This window comes from Callorhinus ursinus, unplaced genomic scaffold, assembly GCF_003265705.2.
Source record: "Callorhinus ursinus isolate GAN/ISIS: 27379988/994484 unplaced genomic scaffold, GSC_fseal_2.0 scaffold14, whole genome shotgun sequence".
NCBI lineage: Eukaryota > Metazoa > Chordata > Mammalia > Carnivora > Otariidae > Callorhinus > Callorhinus ursinus.
Genome location: NW_027397076.1, coordinates 14023965 through 14039649, shown reverse-complemented (window position 1 = coordinate 14039649; position 15685 = coordinate 14023965). Strand labels below are relative to the sequence as shown.

Here is a 15685-nt window from a genome sequence, read left to right as displayed (position 1 = left end):
ATGCATTAAAAAACTGGGGGGGAGGTGTTCAGGTAAGGTGGCTGGAGAAGGCCCGTCTGAGGGGCTGACATCTGAGTAGAGAAAGATGGGAAAGAACTTAAAAAACAAAAAGATCTAGGGTATTGCCAATTTCTTATGGCAATCAAAATCTATTTGAAAGTGAAGTTTAAATGAAAAGAAAATCAGTATTTTCAAATCTCCATATAAAAAATGATGTAAAATTTAAATCTTAAAATCAAAGAAAATAAAAGAGGCCAAGATAGTATTTTCATGTATCAGAAAAGACAGCTAAAATCCAGAATTGAGGATGGTGTGAGGAAATAAGCATTCATTCTCACGTAAGCATTGCTGAGGTGTTAACTGGCTCAACATCTTTTTGGAGGACAATTTAATAGTATCTATCAAAAAACTAGAACATATACCCTCTGAGACTTAGCTATTCCTCTTGTAAGAACCTATTTTATAGAAATACACAAAGTAGGCAAATTATACATACAATGCTACAGTGCTTATTGTAGCACTGGATAGAATAAGAAAATTAGCAAGAACCCAAATGTCTACTAATAAAGAATGAGTAAATCAATAACAGATCCTGTAAAAGGGAATACTAGGCAACCATTAAGGAGAACAGGGTAAAACTGACATGTGCAGACATAGGAAGACACCCGTCTTCTAAGTATAAAAAGAAAGGCAAAGAATAGGATATGCAAGTGTGTAATGGATTGTTAAAATATGGCACTGAAAGGTCTGGGAGGACACCAAACTGTTAATTAGTGGGGTTAGTTACCTCTGGAGAATGAAGTTTTACTTTATATTTCTATACTTCAGTGTTACTTTAAAATTTTATTAAACAGGAGGAAAAGGTTAAAAGCAAACATGATGGGAAAGTTCATAGTAATTCAGTTTTCACCTTAACCTCTGAGTCTGAAGTTTTAAAGAGGAAACAGCTAACTAAGGTAATTAGTGGACACAGGATAGGAAAATGAACAGAGCCAACTGACAAAAAAAAAAAAAGTCAAAGCTCTTTCTGGCCTGTGTTATACCTAGTAGGATGAAAGTATTTTGACATTGTTGTGGGAGGCTCAGAGAAAAGATTAAGGAGTAACCGGGCAGAGGATGAGGGACACCAAAATTGTTATGAGTACCCTAAAGGAAAAATGATAAAAAGTGGCAAATGAGGAATAAGCCACCAGATTACTCTGTTTCCAAAGGAAAAGTGAAAGAACTAAATATGGAGATTAATTGCAGAAAGACACATATATTTACAACTTCATCCAAAACAAAACCCCAAATATCCTTGTAGTATAGCTAGCTATGCTGTTCAAATGTTTTTAAAAAGTTCATTAGGAAAGGAAAACGGCAAGTCCTTTTTAAAGAGAAGGTTCCTAAGAGAATGAAGGAAAACGAGCACTGATAATCTAGTTTGCAGTAGCGCTGCATTAGATGATTTACACTCATCTCAGCTAAGTAGCCTCGCCAGCAAGAACGCACTTCTGCTCTTAAATTATAGATGGAGAAATAGAGCCTAGTTAAGTAGCAAAGCTAGCAGATGAACAAATCCAGAATTTGAACCCAGGTGTTCAAAATCTATGCTTTTGTATAACTCATTAAAGTTTTAGCAAGTAAAATGCTAAAGTCAAATTTCTCAGTAGAGACTCCCCTTTACAGCTAGTATTTTGTGACAGTAAGAGCATGTTTGCTCTTTGTTTTTTCTGTTAAAAACAAGTAACTATTGTAATCACATTATACTACCTATTTTCTAAACATCTTTCCTTTGAAAAGCAAAAGGAGCTGGATAGGGGTAATTAAAGTATCAGTCAGGTACACTGAAACAATGCCAGTGTTAATTAATAGAGGCATTAGGCTGCATAACAGTAAATATGTCAACTTCTTTTACAAATGGGCATAGGTTATTTTTCTCTAACTAGTCTTCTATATTGTTAAGTTCATTAAAATATGTACATAGTACTCAGAATTGGAGATCAGATAATTGTTTATACTATTTATTTTGATAAAATAGGACTTCTGAAGTCACGTATACGTGGGGATAACCTAACCATTTCTCTTCTACACAAATAAACCCAAGGCATTACACTTTACCTAGCAGCATGTGTTTGAAAGGAAGGCATGGTCCTTAGGGAAAAGTAGTCAGTGATACAACAATAAAGCTGGTTTTATATTTTTTTAATTTTTTAAAAAAGATTTTATTTGACAGAGTGAGAGCACAAGCAGGGGGACCCCGATGTGGGACTCGATCCCAGGACCCCGGGATCATGACCCGAGCCAAAGGCAGTCGCCCAACCAATTGAGCCACCCAGGTGCCCAATAAAGCTGGTTTTAAACCCACATCTATAGTAAACATTACTTTGTTTCAGTGGGATTTTAAAAAAGATTCAACTTTCAGACTTCGCATTTATGGAAGGTTTCTTAAGTTATTCAAAAAATAAAGTCTCCTGTAGCAAATAGTGGTGGTTTAGAACTTCAGGTTATATTATGAGAATCCAGGTAGAGAGGACTGCTGACAAATCATGCCAAGTGCCCGTAACTGAACTTACTACGGTGTAATCACCTAAATTATGCAGGTAGAAGTGAACAACAACTGAATTCCTGTAAGTTTTGAAACTACAAATCTTAAAAAGTAAAATCCTTGTAAAACATAAAGGACTGTACAATACAGACAGTATTAACCACCCACTGTTTGAAAGGTTCTTGAAGCTACTGTTCTCCATTTAATAAGTAATCAAAACAAACGACTTTTAGTAACTGATTAATGTTGCTTATCTGTTTCTCTCTGCAATATTAGGGCTTTGTTCCCAAGTTTTGGGTCTACGGATAAAAATGCAACCAATGTCAGTTTCTAGGAGACTCAGAATAGCTTTTATTACCACTCAACAGAATTTCCCATCATCAGTACTTAGTCCTCTTCCATTTGATTAACTTGAACTACAAACAATCTAGATGGGGACAGTAAGTAAGAGTTTATGTAGCGATTAATGGCCTCACATGCTACACCAATGGTTAATTCTGATTGCAAAGAATCTTGTGGCTGTTACATTAAAACCATTTTTCAGTACAGATCAGAGGGAAATGTGGCTGCCACTGTAAGACTGGATTATAAATGGAAACCTCAGGTTTTATTTTTGGTATCTTTAACATTTGGAGAATTTTTTTTTTTTTAAAGATTTTATTTATTTGACAGAGAGAGACACAGTGAGAAAGGGAACACAAGCAGAAGGAGTGGGAGAGGGAGAGGCAGGCTTCCCGTGGAGCAGGGAGCCAGATGCGGGGCTCGATCCCAGGACCCTGGGATCACGACCTGAGCCGAAAGCAGTCACTTAACGACTGAGCCACCCAGGTGCCCTGTGGAGAATGTTTCCATAGGATAATCACACTTAATTTAACAGAAGTACTGAAGATCAATGTTATATAAATAATTCAAAGAGTTCAAAGCACTCCCTAAAAATCGTTCCTTTTGTTTTTGTTTTTTTACTATAATAGTTGATAGCCTATTATAACAAATATCACCAGATTACTTTTCAACACAAAAGTACTCCAGTTAAAAGCTTAGGGAACTAAGTAAACCTAACCCTTTAAAATAAACTGCTAATATGTAAATTTATATCATTTTAATTCTTTGTTAAAAAAAGCGGACTGGAGAAATTCTGAAAACCAAATATTATTTTGAGAGAAAGGGCTAACAGTTCTAAAGGTTAACCATTCTAAATTAGGCTTTTAATCTATGTAACTATATTAGTTAAGTATGTGACTTAATGCATGGTATACCCAACACCAAATTACACTGGGGTTCTATGTGTGCCTTTTTTTTTTTTAAAGGAGGCTCCATGGCCAGTGAAGAGCCCAACGTGGTGCTCGAACTCATGACCCTGAGCATCAAGACCTGAGCTGAGATCAAGAACCCGACGCTTAACTGACTGAGCCACCCAGGTGCCCCTATGTATGCTTTTTAAAGTCATGACTGAGATATTTCTTAGTCATATTAAATACTCTAAGAATGAAGGATGGACAGTTATCATTCCTTTGGCAAATGGGAGAACAGAAGTATAGGATATGAAAGCACATTATTCATGAAATCATGTTGGTGAGTAGGGCCCTGTGACTAGAAAAATACTTCTCTAACTACTGACTTAACTTTTTCCATGGTCTCTCTGCCTCTTCATACCAGTTACTTTAACACAATCTAAATAGATCTGGCAAACATCAGGTAATACAGACGTAATACAGATTACTGCTGTGTTTCTTGGTGGTTGAGTATCTCCAAATTATCACTGTGGTACTATGGGGTCTACAGTATCTCCCCCTTCCCCACTTTTTGTAATCACAGATTGGAAAACAACTGTTTCTATTTTGAAACATTCACTGTATGCAAGTTTCAGCTCCTTATGAACATGCCTGAGATGAACAGTGAAAACAGTGGGGCTGGGAGGGAAACACCCAGGGCATATCTACAGCCTCCCTATCTTCAGGTCAAAGACAGCCTATTACAAATGCTGGCCATGATTTATCAGCTCCACTGCATATATTCCACTTGAATTATTAACTCAGTCAAATTATGAAACATGGATACCCTTCCTATATAAAAATAATATAAGAAAATACTAACTGCCATAATCTGTCATATAAATAACAAAACTTTATATAATGTTATACCATTTTTTTCCTTTAATACAAATCCATCCAAAATAAAAGTTCTTGCTTAGTGTACATTTGTGCGATAAAATCATATTTATACTCAAGGACTTCAAAATACTTACCCTAGAGCCTGGAAGGAAGGAATCGAAAGTGCCCAGTGCATTGATAAGAACAGCAGTCTGGAGGCAGACTCCCCAATGTAGTGCACATTCAGGTACTCAGGCATAGGAGAAGGCATGGTGAGCTAGTGTGAACAGGGACTGAGGTAAATTATGACAGTTCTAAATGATAATTTCTTTGAAAAAGTTACACGTAAACATATCAAATAGGAGGTTGATATATTCACCAAAAGGCAAATCTTGAAATAATCCAAGTCACTGGATTTTACAGCTATAAATAGGATTTAGAATGAGTAGATCATAGTTGCTAACAAAGCAATATTCAGACAAGCAGAATCCCATTAATAAATATCAGGTATGATATTCTCTGGTTGTGTTTTTAAGTTATTTCTGTCTTAGTCTAACAATGTGCTTTTTTTCCTTTCTTCTCTTCCTTTATCAATAATGGTATAGTTGTTTAAGGAGCAATCCCTGTGTGTTAAATGTTCCATTCATGCAGGCTATGGGCAGTTAACAAATTCAAATCTTACAGGGTCAGGAGAATAATGAGTGAAGTGGGCCTGCTGGTGCCATCTGGGAAGTGCATATTCCTTTACCTGGGACTCGAATTCCATATACTGAAAACATATGGCAATTTGGACTAAGGACTGCCTGCTCTATTTTTCAAAGAGCAGGTTCTGTGTGCAACTCCCTGTTTAATCTACAGGTAAAACAAAATGTGTCTGTGACTATAATACTCACAGGCTGTCAGTTTGTACTCCTGACCTCAGGTAGTTACTTTAAGTGTGTGTCAACTGTTGAAAATAAATATCCCACATCAGAAGCATTTTTGAAAAGCTTGTTAAAGAGAACTTTCATTACTATAAATGAAATGTAATTTCATCTATGACCTAAATTTCTATCACTAAGGAAAATAACCTATGCTATAGAGTACTTTGTAGGCATTAAAATTAGTGAGATAAACTGAGATGTAATGGCATAGAAAAAAAATACCTCACAGACGTCTAAGTGGAAAAACTACGAAACAATATGTAGATGACCTAATTTATGTTAAAGAGAAAGGGACGAGAGAGAGAGAGAGAGAGAGAGAGTGTGTGTGTGTGTGTGTGTATGTATATATAAAAAGGACAGATGGAGATCTATCACACAGTTAACAGTGGCTACCTCAGGGGTAGAGTAGGTGGATGTACCCATATGTATTTTTCTGAGGAAAGGATAGCTTTAATCAGATTCTCCAAAGTGTCTATGATGCCTAACAGATCAAAAGGTTTTCATCAAAATGATACAAAAATTCTCCAGACATGTTAGGTAAAAAATATTAACTGCCTTTGTTCATTATTAGCCACAAATGGTTTATCTATTTATAAATGGTGCCAACTAATAAAACTATTTAACAGAGAAATTAACAGTTGAAATTTCATGTATGAGAAGAATATATATATATATTTTTAAATATTTTATTTATTTATTTGAGAGGGAGAGAGAGAGTGAGCACAGGTGGGTTGAGGGGCAGAAGGAGAAGCAGACTCCCCACTAAGCAGGGAGCCCATGCAGGGTCTGATCCCGGGACTCAGGACTCTGGGATCATGACCTGAGCTGAAGGCAGACGTTCAACCAACTGAGCCACCCAGGTGCTCTGAGAAGAATATTTTTTATTTAAAAAAAAATTTATTTGGGTGCCTGGGTGGCTCAGTTGGTTAAACGACTGCCTTCGGCTCAGGTCATGATCCTGGAGTCCCCGGAACGAGTCCCGCATCAAGCTCCCTGTTCAGCAGGGAGTCTGCTTCTCCCTCTGACCCTCCCCCCTCTCATGTGCTTTCTCTCTCAAATAAATAATAAATAAAACCTTTAAAAAAAAAAAAGAAAAAAATTTTTTTAAAGATTTTATTTTTAAGTAATCTTTACATCCAATGTGGGGCTCAAACTCACAACCCTGAGATTAAGAGTCACACACTCCACCAACTGGGCCAGCCAGGCACCCTGAGAATATTTTTTAAATGCTTGAGAAATGTTTACTGGAGCAGCAAATTAAAATGCCACTATTTAAAGAGAATTCTTAATAGAACTGTAGGCAAGCAGATATTAAACATCTTAAATGTAATTATCAGGATGTAACTGTTTCTATATGTAAGTATATAAAAAACAAACTGGGAACTATCATACCTTTTCAGAATTGCCCAAGGAGAGTACAGGGGGGAGAAAAGCCTGAAAGATCAGGGGAATTACCAGAGATTACTAGTTTTAGGGGGTTGGAGTAATTAAGATGTAAAACAACAACTGTTGTTTAAACAAATAGTTTAGTCACTTTTAAGAAAGTAAAATAGTTACAGTATTAAAAATTAGACAAAATGGCTAAAAGATACAGATGTACCCTGACTGACACAAGAGTGGTGATAATGTTGAAAACTTTCTGTGCTTTAATCATAAAATTGAAATCATTTGCAATACATACTAGAGGAATTCATTATTTAAAAGACTGCCATGCATTGTATGTATGCATGTATTATAAAGAAGAAATATCTCATAATTTATCTGTTTTAATACTTAATTTTCTTAAAGCAAGATACACCTCTAGCATCATGAATCAGCCAGTACTGGCTTAAGAAACAAGAATTTATTCAACAAGTCTTTTAGATTGCAAAGACAAAGATTTCTTCCTCTATATAGAGAAGATGAGTTTCTACTGAAGATGTTAAAGAGCGTCCCAAAACTGCCTGTGGACTTTTAGGTTTAAAAACTGAAATACACATATTTTAAAAATGATACACATTCAGTACATTGAGATGATTTTTTTTTTCCTAAGTAGGCTTCATGGCCAGCATGGAACCCAACACAGGGTTAGAAGAACTCACGAGACCATGAGATCAAGACCTGAGCTGAGATCAAGAGTTGGAGAGTTAACCGACTAAGCCACCCAGGTGCCCCAATATATTGAGATGATTTTTAAAAGAGTGTTGACATGAATTAAACTTGGCTACCCATTTTAGAAGTTACTTGTCTACCATTACCTTTATAGCACTTTCTGTAATTCTGACAATAAGCTAAATGATAGAACTTTAAAAAAATCATTTGACTTGAGTTAGGAGATCTGAATTCTATTCCCAACATGTCATTAGTTGTGTGACCCTGGATTACACATTATAATTCAGCACTTACATCTTGAGATCTCTTTCTTTTCTTTTTTTAAAAGTAAATTCAACCCCCAATGTGGGGCTCAAATTCACAACCCAAAAATCAAGAGTCACATACTCTACCAACTGAGCCAGCTAGGTGCCCCAACTGAGATTTCACTCTAAGGTACTAAGTGCTGAGGCTTCAATAGAAGAATAAAGGGAAACAGAATGAGCTACAGAAAGGGCTAAGAGGAGGCACCTGGGTGGCTCAGTCGTTAAGTGTCTGCCTTCGGCTCAGGTCATGATCCCAGGGTCCTGGGATCGAGCCCCACACTGGGCTCCCTACTCAGCGGGAAGCCTGCTTTTCCCTCTCCCACTCCCCCTGGTTGTGTTCCCTCTCTTGCTGTCTCTGTCAAATAAATAAATAAAATCTTTAAAAAAAAGAAAAAAGTAAGGGCTAAGAAAGAGATGGCATTTCTGATAAATGATGGGCAACTGAATAAAAATGTGGAAGGTCCTAAAAGGTCATAAACTTTATCTCACACGGGCAATAGGAAGCTAATGAAAGCTTTTAGGTAGCAGAGTAACATAACTGGACTGATTTTTTAAAGATTTTATTTATTTATTTGAGAGAGAGAGAGAGAGAGCGCACACACATGTGAAGAGGGGAGGAGGGGCAGAGGGAGAGGGTGAAGCAGGATTCCTGCTGAGCAGTGAGCCTGACTAGGGCCTCGATCCCATGACCCTGGGATCATGACTGAGCTGAAGGCAGACGTGTAACTGACTGAGCCACCCAGGTGTCCCATAACTGGGCTGATTTTTAACAAACATCACTTTATTACTAGAGCACAGGACAAGATGAAGAGACTGGAAGCAAAGATATTACTCTAACAGTTCAGGTAAGAAATTTTAAAAGGCCTTGAAATATGGTGATAAAAATGAAGAGGAAGGGAGAAATTCAAACAAAAGAATGGTTAGGATTCAGGGAATGGAGGGGAGTGAAGTATGGGGAAAATGATGATGACTCCCAAACATCAAACATGGTGACCAGAAGGACTATGGTTTTAATACTGAGATGATACATATGAGAGAACAGTTTTGGAAATCACCTACCTCTGTCTCATATACTTATTTCTAAATGGGAATTCTATCTACCTTGATGATCTATGTAATCAAATTGCAAGAATGAAGAATAAAGTATATGAAATCACACCAAAAACTCTGAAATTTAATAAAAATATTTAATATTTCTATTGTCCTAGATTCTCCAGAACCAAATTCCAAGATGCATTATTAGACTATTTCTCCTTTCTGTTTGGATTGCTTTGAACAAGACACTGAAAACCTCCAAATCTTTTTTCATTCACCAAATGACAGTAAAAATCCAAACCTTCACAACCGTGATTAAGGATCAAATGTAAGAATGTACACATGAAAGCATGCTGCAAACTATACTGTACATAAAAATGCAAGATAGGAACAAAATGCTATTTAGCACAGTTAAGAAAGAACTGAGTTTTTGATTACAGATGTCAGGTTTTGAAACTCATGACTATAAAACCTCAATGAGAAAGCCAACTATCAAAGTACTGAGCTGGGAAGTGAGGGAAAAGTAAAACTCTTGATTTCACAAAGGCTGGAAATGTAAACAAGCATCAGAGAAAGAAGCTGTCTTTGTCAGGAGACCAAGAAACTTCACAGTGCTGATTCTGAGGACACCCAGAGAACAGCAGGTCAAAGACTGTATGGAAAAAAACCAATTCCAGAGAAAGGAAAAAAGTTCTAATTTGCCTAACTCATCTGTCCATAACAAATATTTAAAAGAATCAAACATTTTGAGGACCAACATCAACAATTAAAAAAGGACTATTTCTACTTTCTATAGAAGTACTCTATACTTTTTCTTGCAATGGGTCCTCTTCCTACATGTCTTTTTCTTTCCTTCCTATTTAAATCTAAAGGTAGAAAATAAGACAACAAAAACATGTCTTTTATTTAGAATAAAAAGTGCAATTGGGAAAAATCAGTTTTGCCTTGCTCCACCCTTGTCCATAGCTACCATAAATTTTAAGGATGACACTGATTATTCTCATTATCTTTTCTTACAGCCCCCATAAAAAATTTTCATGTACAGTACACATAAAACATTTCTAATTTTTTCATATAGGTTTATCTTTGGTAAAATTTTATATGAAGATTGGTTTCACTGTTACGTTTTATGGTCTATATCAAATTACAACAATTTACTAAGTCACCTGAGTTTTCTCTGTGGCTACTTCTACCAAGTCAAATCTTACAAATATAAATTTTATTGTATGCAGTTTTGGCCAATGTTAGATTTGTATTATTTGTACCAGTCACACAAACCACTATTTGATAACTGTTTATATTTTCATTAGAAACCCATGGAAATTTATAATCTACAATAAAGTTATACACAATTTCCATGAGGTATTCTAAGACTGCTGTGTACTGCTAATTGAAATCTCCTATATACTTTTAATCACTCTGCATATGATTTGCTGATAGTACTCATGGCTGACACAGAAAAGACACAGAGTGGTTAAAATGGACGGGTCAAAACATCAGAGTCTTAATGCAGGGCCTCAGTGGTCGTGTATCTATAGCCGTAGTCTGAATATTATCTGATTGACAAAGTTATTTTCTGATATTCTGCATGTATTGTTTCCATCGTAAATTAATGTATTTAGGGGAGCAAAAAAGAAACTACAAATGTACCTCCTCCAAAATGGTTAAAGTGTGAAAAGTTAAAAGCCAAAAGTTAAAATGTATTAAATAATTTTTACATTCTTAATACTGAGAGCTAGCTAATTAGGGGACTACGTAATAAATGGAGTTCTTTATAGTTACTATGGTAAGGAATAACTGCATCTCACATACTGGTTTATACCAAAACACTGAACAAAACCAGTGTATACAAACATAATGCCAATACTTAGAGTTAACAACAACATCCAAAACTTATGTCTAAAATGTTCTAAAAGCTAGCTTTTATAGACTTAAAACCATTAATCGATATTATAACAATGATTTATAAATAGGATGCTTTATTGTGCCATTACTTTAAATAGCCAGATGTGTATGTTTCAGTTGCTATTTTGAATTCTATCAGGAATATTTGTGACTTCAAAAGCACAACAAATATACTTTGATTTCTGAAGGGAAGGTTAAAATCAAAATGGATAACACAACATAAAAACTATATTAAAAAATATGGAAATACCCTGAAAGCTACATGTGAATCGCTGAGAAGTGGCCCCTCTTTTTCGATGTAATTTATGCTCGAGTCTCCAGCAATTAGATGTACGCTTCCTTCCATGCCCTCTACTGAGCTCTGACAGGCCGTGCTCTCTCCAGGATTCAATGCTTTTGCAAGAGTGTCAAATGCCCTATTAGGAGACATCAGATGCTGTGAGCTTGGTCAATCTCCACAATAAAATAAAAATTCTACATAAAATTCTGGAATTAATATTTAGGCCTAAAAAAATTATTGAGAATACAGAACTTTGATGTATCACTGATTACTCTATTTCTACTCTATTTTGCTACACACTACATATTTGCTGTTTCCAAAAGCAAATTAAATTTGAATATGTATAGTATGAAAAGCTGTATTATATTAATAAATTACCAGAGAATTAAAGTCTTTAAAAAAATTTATGTAATTACCAGGAGGAAAAACCCTTATACTTTGGTCTAAAAATATGCTTTTACAAGTTATACATTTGATACTACAAGAAAACAGCCCATTTACTTTACATACAGAAGTTATTTAAAAAGAATAAGGGCAAGAACTTATGTCAACTTTACTGCATTCCACACAACAGATTTTATTTAAAAATTCAGAAACTATTTTAAAACTTGTGTTAACACAGCTACATCTGTAAAAATTTGAGATTAGGATGGCAAATAATGAACTAATGTTAGCAAATAATTATTTAAAATAGCTCCCCATATTTTTCAATGAGAAGCCTTTTAGAGTTACTTAAAATCTCATGTTCAACAAAGTACTTATTGAGACTCTTAAATGCAGTTTCCTCAACATTTAGATGATGAACAGTGTGAAAAAAGCCTGAAGAGATCCAGTTTCTACATCCCATGTATTAATATCAAGAGAATGAAAAATAGAATTCTTATGTAAGTTTCCCAAAGTGTAACTTAAAATTGTAGTTGATTCAATTAAGTGTTTTAAATCTATTTTCATCATTAAAAATTGGTGGGGAAAAGGAACATGGCTGCCTAGGGTAAGACAAATGTTTAACTCTAAATACACAGAAGATATGGGGTGGCTGGGTGATAGACATTGGGGAGGGTATGTGCTATGCTGAGAGCTGTGAATTGTGCAAGACTGATGAATCACAGACCTCTGAAACAAATAATACAATATATGTTAAAAAAAAAAAAAAAGCTGCAGCAGCAGCTAGCAGTAGGGGAAGAATGAAGGAGGGGAAATCGGGAGAGCGAGACGAACCATGAGAGACAATGGACTCTGAAAAACAAACTGAGGGTTCTAGAGGGGAGGGGGTGGGAGGATGGGTTAGCCTGGTGATGGGTATTAAAGAGGGCACGTTCTGCATGGAGCACTGGGTGTTATACGCAAACAATGAATCATGGAACACTACATCAAAAACTAATGATGTAATGTATGGTGATTAACATAACATAATAAAAAAAGTATGGGGAAATCTAAAAAAAAAAATACACAGAAGATAAAATATTACCTTTAGCAAAAAAAAAAAAATCCTTAATTTTATGACATTTCTAAGCTTATAATATTCATTTATTGCTCATTATTTAGAATGTAACCTGCTCAATAACATCTTACAATTCTTGAATGTGCTTTTTCAGTTAAAACTATGCTTTAAATTTTCTAAATCTAACAGAAATACTTGTTTTCTGAAACTTCTGTAAATAGTATTCAACATAAGAATATTGTAAGACATACTAATAAGATCAAAACAGACCTTACCTTGAAACATCACCATTCGTCTGCATTTCTTGATGAAATTCACACAAAGAGGTATCACCATTACTTAAGCTTTCAATCACAGACATTTCATTACTATTCTGAGAAAGATCTTTAGTTTTTCCAAGATTTGCTAATGATGTAACCACACTGGCCAATGTACTTAAATCTCCCTGACATGATTCAGCCTTAAAAGAAAAAAAAAAGTATTAAAATCTGCAAATTGGTATCAGAGAACTTTTTGTCTGAAATATCCAATTCTAGATTATGAAATGCCAGAATTAAAGTACTTCTAAGATAAGTGAAACCCAGAAAGTAAAATCAAAGAGCTCTGAGCTTTTAAAAACTTTCTGAGGAAAATATAAGTTTAAAAACATGATGTACATTTCCTAGGAAATGTTTATACAAAAATTACATTAAACCAAAAACTGTACTTAATGACTAATCTATTCACATCAACAATCCCTTCCTCTGTAAGACGATCTTAGATGATCTTTTAAGTTCTTTTTAGAATTAAAATTCTGACAATTTCCAAAACTTACTATATGAACTATAAAGTTGTGCAGAATGTATTAAAATTAGTATTACTGAAAAAAGAAAAAAAGGTAAATGTATTACTGAACAGAATTCTTAGAATGCCAACTTTTACCAGCCACTGTTTTAAATATGTTAAATACCAGGTGCTGTGTAGGTGAAAAATCTCATATTTAAGATAATGGTTTTTGTTTTTAAGATTTTATTTATTTATTTGAGAGAGAGAGAGAGATTGAGAGAACGAGTGGAGGGAGGGTCAGAGGGAGAAGCAGACTCCCCGCAAAGCAGGGAGCCTGACACAGGACTTGATCCCAGGATCCTGGGATCATGACCTGAGCTGAAGGCAAATGCTTACGGACTGAGCCACCCATGAGCCCAAGATAATGGGCTTTTGCTACACACTGCATATTTTCCCATTTGTCTTTAGTTTATATTTTTGTTAATCATGTATATATTCTTTATTCACTAATTAGCTAGAATTATTTTGTGAAAAAGTATTCTCTTCTCCTTAACTCTTTGACTACCCAGAAATATAATTTCTGTAGGAAAGGCAGATAGATGCTTGATTTTTCTTTATCAATTTTCAGAGCAATGAGTCAATACCCTTAGCAACCTCTACTGGTAACAGGAGAGTTTTAAGTATCACTTTAAATTCATAGATTTTTATATATTTGATGTGTTTAAATGAATCATTCTTTTTTAAATACTCAAATTATTCCATTCTAACCTAATGAGAGTCCCTTCAATTGCTTCAATATAGCCAACTGACAGAATCCTTTAATGAAATTTAATTCTTCCTTTACAGTTTTTAGTGTTTTTAATCCTAAGAAAATACATGTTTCCTTGATGGTTCACATTTTATCAAATTCTTCAGTTTGTGTGAAATTGGTTTTAGTGAACACAATGAAACAATTTTTGTGCTTCCTAAACTAATGAATGGTCCCAGAATCATTTACTGAGAAACCTACCAGTTGTGTGGAGTTCTCACTTGGTTCCTACTAATATATGTATTTTATTTAGTCCTCATAACAACCCTGTGAAATAGGAACCATCAACCCTTTATTACTGACAAGAATCCATTGTCACTGCGGCAGCAAATAGTGGAGGCAAGACTGGGAAGTCAGGTCTGATGGGAAAGCCTGTGCTCTAACCACTGTTCCAGGCTTCGTATACATGAGTAAAAGGAGTTAACATTTTTAAGTGTTTTAATTTCAACTAAAACTTAAACATATCTATTTTCTTCCATTTTCTAACATGCCTATCTAGCTAGATTAAGCTTTTGCCAATGAAAACTCTTAGCAATGTGAAAAGACCTCATCTTGTGACTATCTGTCAGAAACTTACACGCAAGGTTGTTATAATTTAATACAAAGACATACAGAAAAGTAGTGTCTGGGCAAATAATTTCTCAACAAAACTTAGCTGTCTTCCTTTCCTAAAGGAGTTAATACGTCAGTGCAATCGTAACTACCGTCCTAACCTTGAAGCACGTATATAAAGTGAAGCAAAATCTTGTAATTCCAAAATATATGGTAAAAGGTCAAATTTCCCCACTTAATAACAAAATGCTAAAGCCCAACCTGTATGGTTGACACTCTTATTTGCCCCATTTTACAGACGATGAAGGAAACAAGCACTGAGAGGTCAAATAACTTGCCTAAGGTTATGCAGCTAATAAGTGGCAGATGAAATTTGATTCCAGAGCTCAAGTATTAAGAGTGCCTTAAGAATACTGGGTATTTATCCCAAAGATACAAATGTAGTGATCCGAAGGGGTACGTGCACCCCAATGTTTATAGCAGCAATGTCCACAACAGCCAAACTATGGAAAGAGCCAAGATGTCCATCAACAGATGAATGGCTAAAGAAGATGTGGTGTGTGTGTGTACACACACACACACACACACACACACACACACACACACACAGAGGAATATTACGCAGCCATCAAAAAACCTGAAATCTTGTCATTTGCAATGATGTGGATGGAACTGGAGGGTACTATGCTAAGTGAAATAAGTAAATCAGAGAAAGACAAGTATCATATGACCTCACTGATATGAGGAATTCTTAATCTCAGGAAACAAACTGAGGGTTGCTGAAGTGGTGGGGGGTGGGAGGGATGGGTGGCTGAGTGACAGACATTGGGGAGGGTATGTGCTATGGTGAGCGCTGTGAATTGTGTAAGACTGATGAATCACAGACCTGTACCTCTGAAACAAATAATATATGTTAAAAAAAAAAAGATAGTAGGAAGGGAAAAATGAAGGGGGGGAACTGGA

At 35.4% G+C, this 15685-nt stretch overlaps 1 protein-coding gene across 5 annotated transcripts in view; it reads right to left on the bottom strand.

The window, feature by feature from the left end:
* The window catches only part of NR2C1 (nuclear receptor subfamily 2 group C member 1), a 44500-nt gene that overhangs the window by 8163 nt on the left and 20652 nt on the right, over nucleotides 1–15685 (bottom strand). For 4 of the 5 annotated variants that reach the window (XM_025881254.2, XM_025881250.2, XM_025881251.2 and 1 more), the window contains exons 8-10: nucleotides 12873–13057; nucleotides 11127–11292; nucleotides 4773–4894 (exon numbers count right to left, since the gene is read on the bottom strand). In XM_025881254.2, coding sequence (XP_025737039.1) covers nucleotides 4773–4894; nucleotides 11127–11292; nucleotides 12873–13057 — 473 coding nt within the window. The remainder of the gene's footprint in view (nucleotides 1–4772; nucleotides 4895–11126; nucleotides 11293–12872; nucleotides 13058–15685) is intronic. The other variant, XM_025881256.2, reaches the window with a different exon arrangement.